The sequence below is a fragment of the Aythya ferina genome (genome assembly GCF_964211825.1).
Source record: "Aythya ferina genome assembly, chromosome: 34".
Lineage (NCBI taxonomy): Eukaryota > Metazoa > Chordata > Aves > Anseriformes > Anatidae > Aythya > Aythya ferina.
Genome location: NC_140331.1, coordinates 740984 through 756159, shown reverse-complemented (window position 1 = coordinate 756159; position 15176 = coordinate 740984). Strand labels below are relative to the sequence as shown.

Genomic DNA, 15176 nt, shown 5'->3' with positions numbered 1-15176 from the left:
TGGGGGACCTGTTGCACCACAACATTGTCCTTGGAGTAATATTTCTTTCTCATGGCCAGTGTCAATCTCCCGAGATAGACTTTGTGGCATTTTTAAGGAGACTGGTTGGCGGAGACCCTTGGGAGGCTGTCCTGGAGGAATGCTGGGCACTCTTCAAGAAAGAAATCCTAAAGGCACAGGAGCAGGCTGTTCCCATGTACCAAAAGAAGCCGGCGTGGAATAAGACTGGCCTGGCTGAACAGAGAGTTGAGGCTAGATCTCAGGAACAGAAAGAGGGTTTATGACCTTTGGAAGAAGGGGCAGGTCACTGGAACTCAGTCTGCTATTGCTGTTAAAGAAAATAAAATGTTTGTGTTTGTTTGTTTGTTGCTTGTTTAATCCATAAACAAAACAAGGAGGACTAAGGAGCACCTTCATCTTTTATTGGATGTGGAAGGAAATATAGTGACAAGGGATGAGTAAAAGGCTGAGATGCTTACTGCTGCCTTTGCCTCAGACTTTTGCAGCAACACCAATTCTCACAGGAGCCTTCAGCTTCACTTGGGGCACAACAACCCCATGCAGCACTACAGGCTGGGGGCAGAGTGGCTGGAAAGCTGCCAGTTGGAAAGTCACTTAGGGGGATTTATCAATAGCCAGCTGAACAGGAGCCAGGTGGCCAGAAAGGCCAACAGCCTCCTGGCTTCTACTGGGAATAGTGTGGCCAGCAGGACTAAGGAAGTTCCTCTGTACTTGGCTCTGGGGAGGCCACACCTCGAGTAGTGAATGCAGCTCCAGGGCCCCCAGTGTAAGGACATGACGTATTAGGATGAGTCCAGAGGAGGGACACAACGATGACCAAGGGGCTGGAGCACCTATTCTATGAAGACAGGCTGTGGGAGCTGGGGTTCTTCAGCCTGGAGAAACGAATGTTCCAGGGAGACCTCATTGCAGCCTTCCAGAACCTACAGGAAAGCTGAGGAGGGACTTTTCATCAACGAGTGTAGTGATAGGACAAGGGGTGATGGTTTTAAACTGAAAAAAAAAGATGGTAGATTTAGATTAGACATTAGAAAAAAGTTCTTTGTTCTGAGGGTGGTGAGGTACTGGAAGAGGTTGCCCAGGGAACTTGTGGATGCCCCATCCCTAGAAGTGTTCAAGGCCAGGCTGGATGGGGCTTTGAGCAAACTGGTCTAGTGAAAGGTGTCCCTTCCCATGGCAGGGGGGATATCATTTCAAAGAAATTATATGATCTTTAGGGTCCTTTCCAACCCAAACTATTCCGTAATTCTCTGAGCTCCCTAGTACCCCACTGAGTCAGCTGAATACTGCAAGGGGCTTCTGCGAACAGCCTGAGCAGGAACTTGATCAATTATCCTCAACTTGGGCACCTGCTGTCATTTCATTTGGCAGAAGACCTTCCCCACAAGGCTCCCGGACGACACCCTCACACAGTGCCCTGCCTCTCCACATCGGTCCACCTCAGCTTGCAGTTACCTGCTTATATCTTGGACCACCTCTGCCACCTCAAAGTTTATCATGAGTTCGTGGCCTCCATTTCCAATAATTCCAATGGGAGCTAAGACACGCAGTTGACACACAGGTGCCTGTTTTGTGCACACCTGAACCGAGGCAAGACAACTCCAACCTCCAGTGGGTTTGTGGTCAATATGGGAAGTAGCAGAGTCTATAAGCCTACAAACCTGCAGTAGTGACTCGGCTGACTCCCTTCTCCCATCCTGGTGTCCTGGTTTCAGTTAGGACAGAGTTAATTTTCTTCCTAGTAGCTGGTAGAATGCTATGTTTTGGCTTAGGATAAGAAGAGTGCTGATAACACCCCGATGTTTTAATTGCTGCAGAGCAGTGCTTACACCAGGCCAGGGACGTCTCAGCTTCTTGCTCTGTCCTGCCAACGGGCAGGCTGGGGGTGCAGCAAGAGCTGGGAGGGGACAGAGCCAGGACAGCTGACCCAAACTAGCCAAAGGGGTATTCCATACCATCTGACGTCATGCTAAACAATATATAGGGGTGGGTAGCCGGGGGAGGGGGGCAGGACTGCTCAGGGTTTGGCTGGGCATCGGTCAGCGGGTGGTGAGCAATTGCATTGTGCATCACTTGTTTGTACACATTATTATTAGTAGTAATATTATCATCATTATTGTTATTATTATCTTCCTGTCTTAATACACTGTCTTTATCTCAACTCATGGGCTTCACTTTCCCATTTCTCTCCCCCATCCCAGCGAGGGAGGGGGGAGGGTGAGAGAACGGCTGTGTGGTGTTTAGCTGCCGGCTGGGTTAAACCACTACAAGTATTATTTGCATAGTAATACAGATACACTTTGGATAGTATGAGAAAAAAGCTACAAGTCAGTCTTTCCACAATTTTGACTTTACTTTATTCAGAAGAGGATGCTGTTATATCCCCAGCATCATATATCTGATTACCATATTCTAGGCAGTCAAAACTTGGCAACCACCAACATCAGGAGATTAATACACCACATATTTCAGTCAGTTTTCCAAACACTGGATTGTCTAGGCATACTCTTTTCTAAATTTGCAGTGGTTTGGGAGAAAAAAGTACCCAATTACTACGCATCTTCTGCAACTGCTTGATCCCCATGCTGGATATAGCTCATTTACTTTACTCCAGTCCAGTGAATAATGAAACAAAATGTCATACGCAAATCATCTGGCAGGGCGACACACTTCCAGTTAGCATCCAGAGCCATCTGGACCCATGCTAAGAGAAACAGTAGTTTACAGCCTTGACATCTTCTGAAGCAAGAATGCTAGAATGCATGGAAATGGTGAAAAGCTGCAACGCTTAAGTTCAGACTGCACATTAGGAAACAATTCTTTACTGTGGGGTGATCAAACCCTGGAACAGGCATCCTTGAGGGGTGGTTGACACCCCATGACTTCCAGTGTTCCAGAGGCATTTGGGCAATGCCCTCAAGAATATGCTTTAACTTTTGATTATCCTTGAAGAGGTCAGACAGTTGGACTCGATCTTTGAAGGTCCCTTCCAACTGAACTATCTTATTCTAGGAAAACTTGCTTCCAGCTCTCTCAAGATAGTAGCAGCATCATTGCTAACAAAAAGCTTGGCCAGATGATTGCACCCATTTTGTTCATTGCTAAAGGGGAAAAGAAATATCCATTAGGCAACTGTCACTTTGCACAGAAATACTGTTTCCATAGTATTTTGGTTTATCTCACACATTAAAACATTACCCTTGTTTATAATTTAATAATCCAAAGTATTTTTTTGTGAAATAACACTCAGGAGTGTGTTACATCAAGGGGAACTCATTCATTTCTGAACAAGCAGTTTTCTCTTCAGAAATATTGGTACAGAATTTAACTAATCAAGACTGAAGATCATGGTTTTGGTGTATGTGTCAGAACACAGTACGGTTACATGCAAGATGACTATCTACCAGGTTATCATCTTTTATTTTCTGTAGGTCTCCCATATAGGAGGAAGACAGCAAAGAGGACACAGTGACCTTACCAGTTAGTACTCCAGTGATTCATCAAGACTTAACATTTTGTCTTTTTTTTTTTTTTTTACCATATAATTCACATTCTCCATGCCATCATCTGGTAGTAGCTACTTCACTAGTGCAGGACTTACAGGAGCACTTCTTTTTTTCCAGGTAGGAAGCAGAATGGTTAAATGATGAAATGTTTCCTGAAAATGTTACAGTTGTCAGCCAGGAAGTCTGTGGCTCTTTTCCTGTAGGGTCGTGCCACTTGCCAGCACTACATCATGCTAGGTGGAATGCCAGACTAGACTTCAATTACGTTGCCCCAAACAGTACCTGTTTGTATTAAAAACATTTCTGAGGCAGTGTATATACAGTGGTGTTACTCTCCTGTTGTGGTTTAACCTGGCAGGCTGCTAAGCAGCACGCAGCCATTCGCTCATTCCCCCACCCTCCCAGTGGGATGGGGGAGAAAATTGGGAAAACAACAAAGTTAGAACTTGTGGGTTGAAATAAAGACAGTTGAATGGTTCAGTAAAGGGAGGAAAACCAATAACAACTACAATTATAATATATCTACAAAAGGCATGATGCACAATGCAATTGCTTACCATCCACCAATTGATACCCTGCCAGGCCCCAAACAGCACCTCTCCATCCATGGGCAACCCCCAAAGTTTTGTTGTTCTGCATGATGCCATACGGAATGGGACATCCCTTGGGCCAGTTTGGGTCTCCTGTTCTGACTGTGTCCCTTCCCAACTTGTTTTTGAGCATCTGCAGCCTCCTCGCTGGCAAGGCAGCGCGAGAAGTTGACGAATCCTGGGCTCTGGGTAAGCACTGCTCTGTCACAACTGAAACACCGCTGTGTTATCAGCAGCATTCTCATACTAAATCCAAACCACAGCACCACACCAGCTACTACGAAATGAACTCTCTCTGAGCCAAAAGCGGGATAAGCTTTGTCATGAAAATCAAAGGAGGCCTACTTTTGTTTGTCATTCCACAATCCAGAAATAACACATTATTTCTTTTACTTCAGAAGCACTTTCAGTTCTGAGGGTGTCTCCCCGGAGTCTTGGAAAAGACATACACAGGTAAGGAAAGAGCTCAGAGAAACTGCAGCATGGCATTTTGGCTCAAAACTAAGGACTAGGTAGAGATAGAAGGAAAAGCAGAAGATAAGGAGAGAGATGAGCCGGAGAGATGCTTTGATTATGTTGGAACATGGTCAAAAGTGAATTGAGAAGGTCACAGCAGAGGCATGATGACATTACTCGGGAAGAGGCAGCTCCTAGCTCTAGCTGCATTACCACAGCTTGTCTTCCATGCCTTTTCACAATCAAAAGCCAACAGGCACTGGACAACACCAACATTAAGACAAGTGAGGAGATGCTTGGTGAAATGGAATAACCAAAGGCAAAGCCTCCCGTCTGATCCTGTATGACGAAACACAATGCACTTCAGCAAAGACACCTAGAACACTGCTGTACGATTCTTGGTTGCATGTGAAGCAGTCACGCACTTTTGAGACTCACTTGCACTTTTATCAACTTCTCTGTGCTATTTTGCATGTTTTGATCTTTGGGTGCTTTCCTATAACCAGCTGGAATATCCAAAACATTTTTATAAGATTATCTGAATACTTACTTCTATTACTAAATCTGTTTTTGTTGCATTCTATGTGGAAGGGTAAATGACTGGGGGGAAAAAAAAAAGGGTCAAAAAGTTGCATGCAACTGATTATGACTGGACGTTACGGTAGTACCAAAATATTTACCCACATTTAAATCTGTTAGATACCCTTACATCAAATCTCTTTACTCTTTGTGGCACCTGGCATCTGGATTTAAAAAATTTCTTGCTTTCCATAGAAGGATCTCAAATATTGGATTAATGATGACCTCTTTCATAGATAGCCTAGCAAAGTTAGCTGTCTTTCAGATTTCACTACTTTGGACTCCTCACATTTCTATCTATAGAAGTTGTTTATATTTTGGATTTGGAGTTACTTTCCTCCAAAATGCGCATACCAGCCCCTATGAAGAAAAAGAACCCTATGCTGGCTGAAACCAGGCCATCTCTTTACCTGATTTTCCCCAAGACTCACAGCAGAAGATCCAAAGCAATGGTATGTGGCATGTTAAAGGAATGGGGTTTTACAATTTAAAATACTTCTCAAATTTGTATCCATTATAATATTCTTATAAGAGTAAAGGCTCAATATGTCTCTTTTCATAGCTTCTGAATTCTGGTCTCTGTTTTTTCAGTTTTGGACTCTCCAAAGCCACTGGTTCCTCAGCTCCTTCGTAAAAGTTAGCTCAGAAATTAAATCAAGGGTTGTTACTGCCTGCCAATTTAGTGTGAACTTTGCAAGCATTCACCCGAAGGTGAATTGGGGATCTTATTAATGTTACAAATATCTTAAGTGTGGGAGGCAGAAGGATTTGGCCAACCTCTTTTTGGTGGTTTATGGGGACAGGACAAGGGGCAATGGCCACAACATAGATGACAGGAAGTTCCGCAGCAGTGTGCGAAAGAACTTCTTTGCGGTGAGGGTGACAGAGCACTGGAACAGGCTGCACAGGGAGGTTGTGGAGTCTCCTTCTCCGGAGATATTCAAGGCCCGTCTGGATGCCTACCTGGGCAACCTGGGAGGGGGGTTGGACCCGATGATCTCTTGAGGTCCCTTCCAACCCCTACAATTCTGTGATTCTGTGACATTCCCTTTCTGAGTTTTCTGTAATTAAAATGCTGTTATTTAATTACTCTCTCCTAACTTTCCGTCAGAAGTCGTCATTAGGAAGAGAATCCTCGGTGCATGTGGCATGCAGACATTTTCCAGTCTTTTACTCTCTATGGCTAAGAACCTAGAGAGCTGGTCTGTTCTGGAAAACGATCAAACTGATATTAGAACAGTTGCTTCTACTTCCTTTTGAGAGACAAAATACAAATTCAATCTGAGATTTCCCCATTTAAGAATAATACAAAAAAGACAACTGGAACTGCAAAAGTTTTATTATTAAAACAGATTAACTTCAGCACAATCAACCTATGAACTAAGAGACTATGAACCTGTAAGGGGGTGCTGCTATCCCTGCTGTGTCTAGCAGGTGCCATGCCTGGGTGCCATTCTGTCGCCTGCAGCTGCCTTGTCTTGGTCGCAGGTGCAGGTCGGGCAGTGTGGGGCTGCCAGGCGCTGCCAGCTGTACGGCTGCAAAATGGCTGCAGCAGAGGCTACTGCCAGCAAGGCCAGTGGAAAGAGTAAGTGACGGAAGGGAGGCAGGGCAGCCGAGGGAGCCTTCGGAACTCCTGCGTTTGGGCACAGGGGGATCTGGGAAGGGAGGACGTGGTGTGGGGAGGGAGCAGGAGCGGCAGCTCAAACGTCACCATGACGACCCAGTGTCACCACGATGATATCACAGTGTGGCTCTGGCTGGAGCAGCCGGAGCAGGCATGTTGCTGGTCCTGCAACATAGCTATGGGTGTTTTGACTCAAGAGCCAAGAAGCAAATAAAGCTATTTAAAAGGGATCACCCCTCACCTGGCCGTTGCTTCCCCTTCCCTGTGTGGTTCCCTGAATAGCCCCCTGCTGGCCTCCTTGATGTCCCTCCAGTTTCTGCTTTTGGTTTTCTGCTTGAAAGATAAAAGCAGTAAGCTATTTCTGTAAAGATTTAGTAGAAAGTACAGGTCTTTTCTGAGCCACAGTGTCAGCAAAGAGTTCAATGTCATACTAACTTCAGAGGCTGATGTATTCCATCAGTTTACCCTGATAAACTAACCACAACTTTTGTCTTCTATGAAGTTAGTCAAGCCACTGAAGTTTTTAGATGCATGCACAGGTATGTTCTTATCCATTTACTACAGGCCTGAGCAATAAGCTTCAACAAAAGAAGCCTTCAGTGCCATCCTTTCTGCGTATCACTGAAATACGCAACACAGATGCCACTTCAAAATCTCCAAGGTTCATTGCAAACAGCACACCACATCTGGAAGGATTTCTAGGGCCTCCTTGACAACTTTTTCATATCTTTCACTCACCTGTGCAGTAAACAACAAATATTTCACCTGGCTGTGCATCCGTATTGCTTCTACCTCCTTGGAAAAGGACCATACAACATAAACAAATGGAAAAGCTTACAAGGGAAGCAAACAATCACAAGCAACAAAAACTGACTAAAAATTCACTTGGAAGGAAGTAGACTATTCACAGCTCTATGACCAATGGCAGTGTGAACTAAATCTCCAGAACGGCAGTAACAATAGAGCTTGCCTCTGAGACTGATAATCCCAGCCTCAGAAGGTCTTAGGCTATTTCCTGAAGGACTTGATCAAGAACAAGGACAAAGCTAGTTTCATCTCTAACTTCTTGCTCTTGCATGTTGGAAACCTTCACAAGCATTTTTGCAGTAGGGTGCTGGACCTTTAAAAGAAGTCACACATCTTCGTCACTAACATCTCACCTGGATTGTAGCTCCTGGTTTTTCCTGTGCCTCCAGTATAAGCTCCCTAATTTCAAGATATATCTAAAGATACACTGAATGCATGAAGTAGGAAAAGAAAGCAATACGAATTAACTTAACTGGGTAAGTTCTCTAAAAGCCAAAAGCACAACCACCTATGAAAAAAAAAAAATAAATCACAAAGAACCAAACATCCCTGGAAGTCTTCAAAAGACGTTTAGATGTAGAGCTTAGGGATATGGTTTAGTGGGGACTGCTAGCGTTAGGTCAGAGGTTGGACTCGATGATCTTGAGGTCTCTTCCAACCTAGAAATTCTGTGATTCTGTGATTCTGTGATCTCCCCTGCAACATATATTGGATATCCTTGTTATTGGTTCTGTGCTATTTTGACAGTGTGCAGAGGTTTCACTGTCACTTTTGCAACATGAGAGAAGCCTGAATTTAGACCTTTAAGCTGAATTCACATATGTGTATCATACAAACAAGATCTCTACATTACAGTTTAATTCTAGTGTTTTATCCACTTTGGGAATGCACTGTTTTCCCCCCTGTGGTGGTTTTACTCAGGTGGGCAGCCGAGCCCCACCACAACCGCTCTCTCACTCCCCCTCTCCTCAATAAGGAAGGGGGAGAAAATACAACACAGAGAACTCAAGGTTTGAGATGAGAAAGGTTTAATTAAAGGGAAAGGGAATGGGGAGGAAAAAAGAAACAAAGGAAAAAATAAGTCCGCATGCAAGCACAGAGAGAGGGAAAAAAATTATTCTCTACTTCCCATCAATGAGCGATGTTCGGCCATGTCCTGGGAAGCAGGGCCTCAAAACACATAGTGGTTGTTCAGGACGAACACCCCCTCCCCCACGAGAGCCCCCCTTTTTGTTGCTGTGTGTGACATCAGGTGTTATTGAATATCCCTTTGGCTGGTTTAGGTCAGCTGCCCTGGCAATGTCCCCTCCCCATCACTTGCCCACCCCCAGCCTGCTGGCTCTTGGGGGCTTGCAAGGAGTCCTGATGTTGTGCCAGCACTATGCAGCAACAGACACAACACTTGAGTGATTATCAGTGCTGTTCCAGCTATGAGTGCAGAGCACAGCACTGTGTGGGCTGCTGCAGGGAAAAGGTGACTCCAGCTGAGACAGAGCCAACACACAGTCTAACACAGAGGTGGGAAGTTCATTCCTTCTGAAAATCTTTATTTCATGAGTTTCCTGAGGGCATCCTTAATCTCCTGGTTCCTCATGCTGTAGATGAGGGGGTTCAGTGCTGGAGGCACCACTGAATACAGAACTGCCATCACCAAGTCCAGGGATGGGGAGGAGATGGAGGGGGGCTTCAGGTAAGAAAACATGCCAGTGCTGACAAACAGGGAGACCACGGCCAGGTGAGGGAGGCACATGGAAAAGGCTTTGTGCTGGCCCTGCTCAGAGGGGATTCTCAGCACAGCCCTGAAGATCTGCACATAGGACACCAGGATGAAAACAAAACAACCAAATACTAAACAAAGACAAACCACAAGAAGCCCAGCTTCCCTGAGGTATGAGCCAGAGCAGGAGAGCTTGAGGATCTGGGGGATTTCACAGAAGAACTGGCCCACAGCATTGCCTTTGCAAAGAGGAAGAGAAAATGTGTTGGCAGTGTGCAGGAGAGCATAGAGGAAACCACTGCCCCAGGCAGCTGCTGCCATGGTGGCACAGGCCCTGCTGCCCAGGAGGGTCCCGTAGTGCAGGGGCTGGCAAATGGCCACGTAGCGGTCGTAGGCCATGATGGTGAGGACAGAATACTCTGCTGTCATCAAGAATAGAAACAGAAAAACCTGGGCTGCACATCCTGCATAGGAAATGGTCCTGGCGTCCCACAGGGAATTGGCCATGGATTTGGGAAGAGTGGTGGAGATGGATCCCAGGTCGAGGAGGGCGAGGTTGAGGAGGAAGAAGTACATGGGGGTGTGGAGGCGGTGGTCACAGGCTACGGCGGTGAGGATGAGGCCGTTGCCCAGGAGGGCAGCCAGGTAGATGCCCAGGAAGAGCGCGAAGTGCAGGAGCTGCAGCTCCCGCGTGTCTGCGAATGCCAGCAGGAGGAATTCAGTGATGGAGCTGCTGTTGGGCATCTGATCCCTTTGCTCATGGGGTGCTGCCAAAGGAATAAGCCCACTCATAAGTTAGGACTGCTCCGATCCAATCTCTTTCCACTCCTTGCCCTCCAGTCCCACAGCATCACCAAAAGCACATGGCCACTCACCTTCCTTTCAGCACCCTCATGCACCTCCGTGGCTGGAGCTCTGCTTCATGCTGGCTCAGGGCACCGTGAGGAGCAGGGTCTCTTCTCCTGAAGGACTCAGCCCTGCTCTACTCTGGCTGCCCCCTTGGAAAGCTGCTGAGATATTCCAAAATTCAACATTTACCTCTCATGTCACCGACTTGCAATGCAGAAGGGCTGCTCAGCACCTTCCAGCAGAAGAAGCTCCTGGGTGTGCTCTAAGAGGTTGCCTGCAGAGAGCCAGCTCGCTGCCCAGCCCCACGCACCGTGCTGTCAGGTCCCACGCACTGAGGTGCTCCGAGGGACCGGGGCTGGACAAAGCTGCACAGCAGGACCTGCACTGCTGTGTGGGAGCTGCTGCAGGGCGTGAGGGGCAAAGCAAGGGCAGCGTGGGCAGTAAGGGGATGGGAGAGCTCCCCAGCACTCCCGCTGGCTGGCGACAGGGCAGACAGGTTGCACTCGGGAGCTTCTCCTCCTCGGGCTCCAGCTGCCAAGGAGCTGACTCAAGCCAGGAGCCCATGGCCTTGGTGACACAGGCTCTGCTGGCCAGGAGACAACAAGGACTTGTGCCACCAAAGGCCTCTGCACTGCAGGGGCAGGGACAGGGAGGCGTCTGAATCTCCTTGCCATGGTGTTTGTGGTAGCAGCCCTCTCACCCCGTCTGCTACCTAAGGCTGACCCTGCAGGTGGCTGTCTCCCTGTCCCCACCTCTCCTCCCTGCCCATGCTCACATACATGCCCTGGATGCTCACCCTACTGTGGGAAAACCCTGCTCTGGAGCACATCCTCCTCTACACCAGAGAAACTGGGAGAGTCCTGATGGGTGCTCTAGGCTGTGGGACATGCCAGCTCTACCAGGCACTCACCTACACCATCCCGCAGCCAGAGACTTGCTGGGTGAAGGCTGGTGAAGATTCCTCTTGCAGTGAGCTCGCAGTTGTCCTCCCACCCTATGCTGCCTCCAACCTCTCTCTCTGTTTTCTCCTCTCCCCTTGTCTCTGCAGCTCTGCTCACTTGCCATAAGCTCCCTGTGTCCCAGGAGCCCAGCCCAGCTCAGCAGCAGAGGCTCAGCCCAAGGTGTCACTTGCTCTGCCCCTCTTGCATCCCACAAGATGTCCCTGGGGCTGCAGGGCTGATGGCTCCTGAAGGCAGCAGAGTCGCTCCTGGGGCACCTACTTGGAAGCAGACTGACACAGTCCCTCTCGGCCCCTATGCACACTGGACAGACTGAGTCCTGCAGCAGGAGTTGCCCTGCCAGTGATCTATGTGATCTATGGAAGGCGTCAGTGTTCCCCCCTGGGAACCCCTGGTCCTGCCCCAGTGTCAGGCAGGACACGGGCAGGGCAGGCAGGGATCCCGTGGTGCAGGGCAGGGGTTCAGCTGGGCCAGTGCTGCTCTCTCTCAGCTCTCATCAGTGGCCCTGAGGCTGGCAGCTCCCTTCCTGCAGCCCTCAGACCCCCAGCAGCAGAGACCCCTCTTGCCTCTGCTCGGTGCAGAGACAGTGGGTGCCTGCGGGCCAGCCCCTTCCCTGAGCTCCCCCTGGGTCAGCAGGTAGGGAGGGGGGCAGTCAACGCTCACTCACACACCAAAAACAAACCAACCTTGTTGGCATTGGAGGTGCTAGGGCTGGTCCCATCCTTGTGCATGTGTCTGGCCCTTCTAATGGGGCACAAGTGGGACAGCCCCGCCTGTCTGAGCATCAATTGCAGGGCGCTAGGGAGAGGGCCATTTGTCCAAGTGAGAAGGCACCAAACACTGAGGGCATTAAACCTGCCCTGGGCACACAGTTCCTTGCAGAAAAGCCATTGCTCACAGAGGGTCCTGGGCTCTTGGTAAAAGGGTGTCCCATTACAGGTCCATGCTTGGCCCTGGTGGCACAGCTGAGGTGCAGCTGCCCAAACGCGTGCCAACGCCCTCAGCCAGGAAGAGGCAGGGGGACCTGGAGCCCCTTGTGCTGTCACAGGATGGGGACACTTATGGAGATGTGGTAAGGAGCTCGTAGGTCTGGTGGTGCTGTAAAAGACACACGCAGCTTATTCAGGACCTAAAACTCATCAGAGCACCACAGGAGAAGCTGATGGTGGTGACATTGTGGTGAGGCTTACAGATGTGCTGAAAAAGTGGTCGAAGTCTTGTTCAAGCAGCCCATGGACATCTCCAGAAGAATGACTTCATCGATTACAAGAGACTTGAATTTCCTTCGCATTTCCTCATCAAGAATCCATGTCAGGGTGCTACTGTGAACCAAATAGTGCTGGTTCCTTGTGGTCCAATGTGAAAGGAACAAGTTCTCTCAGAAAAGACAGCAGTTTTGTTAACATCCCTGAACAGGTTATAGGAATATATCAAATCCTTTCTATCCCCCAGTGCTGGAAAATGAGACAGAAAGTTCTCACGGGTTTTTGCTTGCAGAAGTGTCCCCATGGAGGGCTTTGCCAGATCCTCGGCTGCTTCCCGCGTTGAAGCGCAGCTGGTCTCCCAGGGCTGGGGAGTCATTTCACTGACTTCACAGACTATGCCCGGGTTCTCCAAATTGCACTGGTGCCAAAGTGAACTTGCTCCTTTCTGTTCAGGTCCTCTACGAGCAAAGGATAAAGCTGGAAGAATAACACCTTCCCCAGCGTCCCCTCACATCGTAGAGGAAATCAGAAAGGAGTTAGCGAAGGCAGCACCTGGTGGGTATATTTCACTCTGGGCGCCATAAGTCTTGGGAAGCTGAGGTTCTAAATCCGTGTGTGGACGAACCGTAACCTGCACAACAGGAAGGGATGGGTCAGAACGGAGACACTCCGTTTCACAGCTAGCAGGCACTGCTGAGCCCCAGAGATGGCCGAGCGCCCCTGCTGCTGCTTGTGGGTCCAGCCTGGTCCCAGGGGCAGCTGCTAGCCCAGCATTACCATTACTGGTCCGAGCTGTTGCGTGCAAACATTGGTATCCAGCCAGCAGCAATGGGCGTTTGCTTGTAATTGTGCCCAGAACATGGTTCAAGGAGGAGCAGTTACTTACATTCCCACTGTCCTGCTTTCTTTCTAAAGGGACAGACAGTCAGACTGTGCCGAAGGACGTGCTTTGGCAAGGAAGCAGCCGCACGCTGCCCCTCTCTGACAAAGGAACAGAGGCAAAACAGGCAACTGCCACCCCAGGTAAAGGCTGTTTCTTGGCCATCCGCTGTCACCAAGCAGAACCAGCATGCGCGTGCAGGTTCTTGCCCTGGTACCCGCTCTTGCACCTCATGGCAGCAGCCAAAGCCCAGAGTGTCAGTAGGCAGCAAGTGTTGCAGAGGAAGGCAGGAGTGGCTCCCTGGGGATGGCTGTCTGCCCTGGGCTGTGACAGCATGTGGCAGCAGTGCAGCAGAGAGACGCTCACAAAGCTCTGTGGCTGTGGTTAGAGAGGGGTCACCTCCCAGCGCACTCAGCTCCCAGGGATTTTGGAACTTTGCTCTTGAGGGAATGAGGCCATCCGAAACCCATTGAGCAGATCCTGGGAAACAGGACCCCTCCCTCCGGTGTACTGCGGCCCAGAGTGATGCCCTGACCCAGTGCAGATGGGGCACTGCTTCACTGGCTCTCCTGGGCTCCTGAATTCCCGGTAGTGCACAGGACACAGCAATGTCCACAATTGTTCTTCCAGGCGTGGATGGGGAGAACAATGCAAACACTGCAGAGCCCCCACATTTGCAAAGTTACTGCATAGAAGGCGCTGCGGCATTCTTGGTTCCCCTCCTGCTTGTGACGGTTGCCTGCTGTGTGCTTATCCGGCGTTGGAGGCAGAAAAATCAGTGACTTGTTGTTTCCGCACTCCCTCTCCATCTCTTCCCCCCCCAAATTCTTTCCCTTGGAGAGTGGCATCTAATGTGTCACAGCCGCACCTGAGCTCTGCCAGCGTGCGTGTCTTCAGCACAGACAGGGCTTGTGTGTTTAATTACACATCCCAAAGAGTGGATGGGCAGCACCTCACCGAACAGTGAGCCGAGGCTGCCGCCTTGTTGGGCCAGGGCCAGGGCCAGGGCCAGGGCCAGGGCCACGGCCAGGGCCAGGCAGGGAGCTGAGTGCTGGTCCTTGCCAGGCGCTCTGGGGAAGGGCAGACGGTGGCTTTTGGGGCCTGGCCATGCTGAGCCCAGCTTTGCAAGCCTGTCTCTGCGGGGGCCAGGTCTTCTTCCTGGGACAGCACGTGCAGAGCAGGCAGGTGAGGATGGCCGGTGAGGCGCTGGGGAGGAGACGAGCCGGGGAATGTTGTGGAGGGGAGCAGAATCCCAGCCCAGGGCACATGGCGCCCCAAATTCTGCACAGAGCACTGCGTGCCCACAGCTCACGTACAGCCGCGTGCCTGCACCCCGCTGCCTCGCACCCGCCTGGCACCGCAGCCGCAGCACGGCCTCAGCAATTCCTGTCCCCGCAGGCGCCTCGCCGCAGCCCAGGCAGCCCAGAGCGACAGCCGTGGCCGCTCCTTGAGCCCGTCCAGGAGGCCTGAGCACCGTGCTAGGCCTGAGAGCCAGGCCCGACGCCAGCGGCCACCCTCAGTGCCTGGAAGACCTGCCCGCCTGCCACCAGCCCGGCCTCCGCGGCCCCCACGCCCGGCACAAGCCAAACGGAAGGCGTGCGACCGGCCCAGCGCCCCCCAGTCCTCGTGGGCACGGACACCACCCCCACGGCCCCCCACCCTCCTTCAAGGGCTGGGGGAGGCCCCCCCGGGGTGCAGCCTGGGGCAATTACTGACCCCCGCTTTATTGAGGCTGCAGCTTCAATAAATATCAGATCATACAGCACAGCAGCCCGGGTCATTAGTACAGCAATACCCAGGGACCCGCAGCAGGACTTGGATGGAGAAGTACCCCTGAGGGTCCTCGGTGCTGGGGGTCAGCCAGACTGTGCCCGCCATGCAGGGAACGCAGGGGAAGGGAGCTGGGGAGCAGCACAGCAGGAGCAGACAGGAGGGCTGTGAGCGCGCCACTGACCCTGCACAGCGCTCAGCCGAGACCCCCCC

The 15176-nt window shown here is 50.3% G+C and overlaps 3 protein-coding genes across 10 annotated transcripts in view; all 3 read right to left on the bottom strand.

The window, feature by feature from the left end:
- Positions 1 to 15176, bottom strand: part of LOC311425839 (uncharacterized protein) — a 329482-nt gene that overhangs the window by 66193 nt on the left and 248113 nt on the right. The window lies entirely within an intron of this gene.
- Positions 1 to 15176, bottom strand: part of LOC311425795 (uncharacterized protein) — a gene marked incomplete at its 3' end in the record, with an annotated part of 311807 nt that overhangs the window by 48672 nt on the left and 247959 nt on the right. The window lies entirely within an intron of this gene.
- On the bottom strand, positions 9130 to 10044 carry LOC311425791 (olfactory receptor 14C36-like; the record flags this gene model as incomplete). The annotated part of the gene is made up of 1 exon (XM_084501802.1): positions 9130 to 10044. The coding sequence occupies one exon, from the start codon at positions 10042 to 10044 to the stop codon at positions 9130 to 9132; it is 915 nt and encodes a 304-aa protein (XP_084357928.1).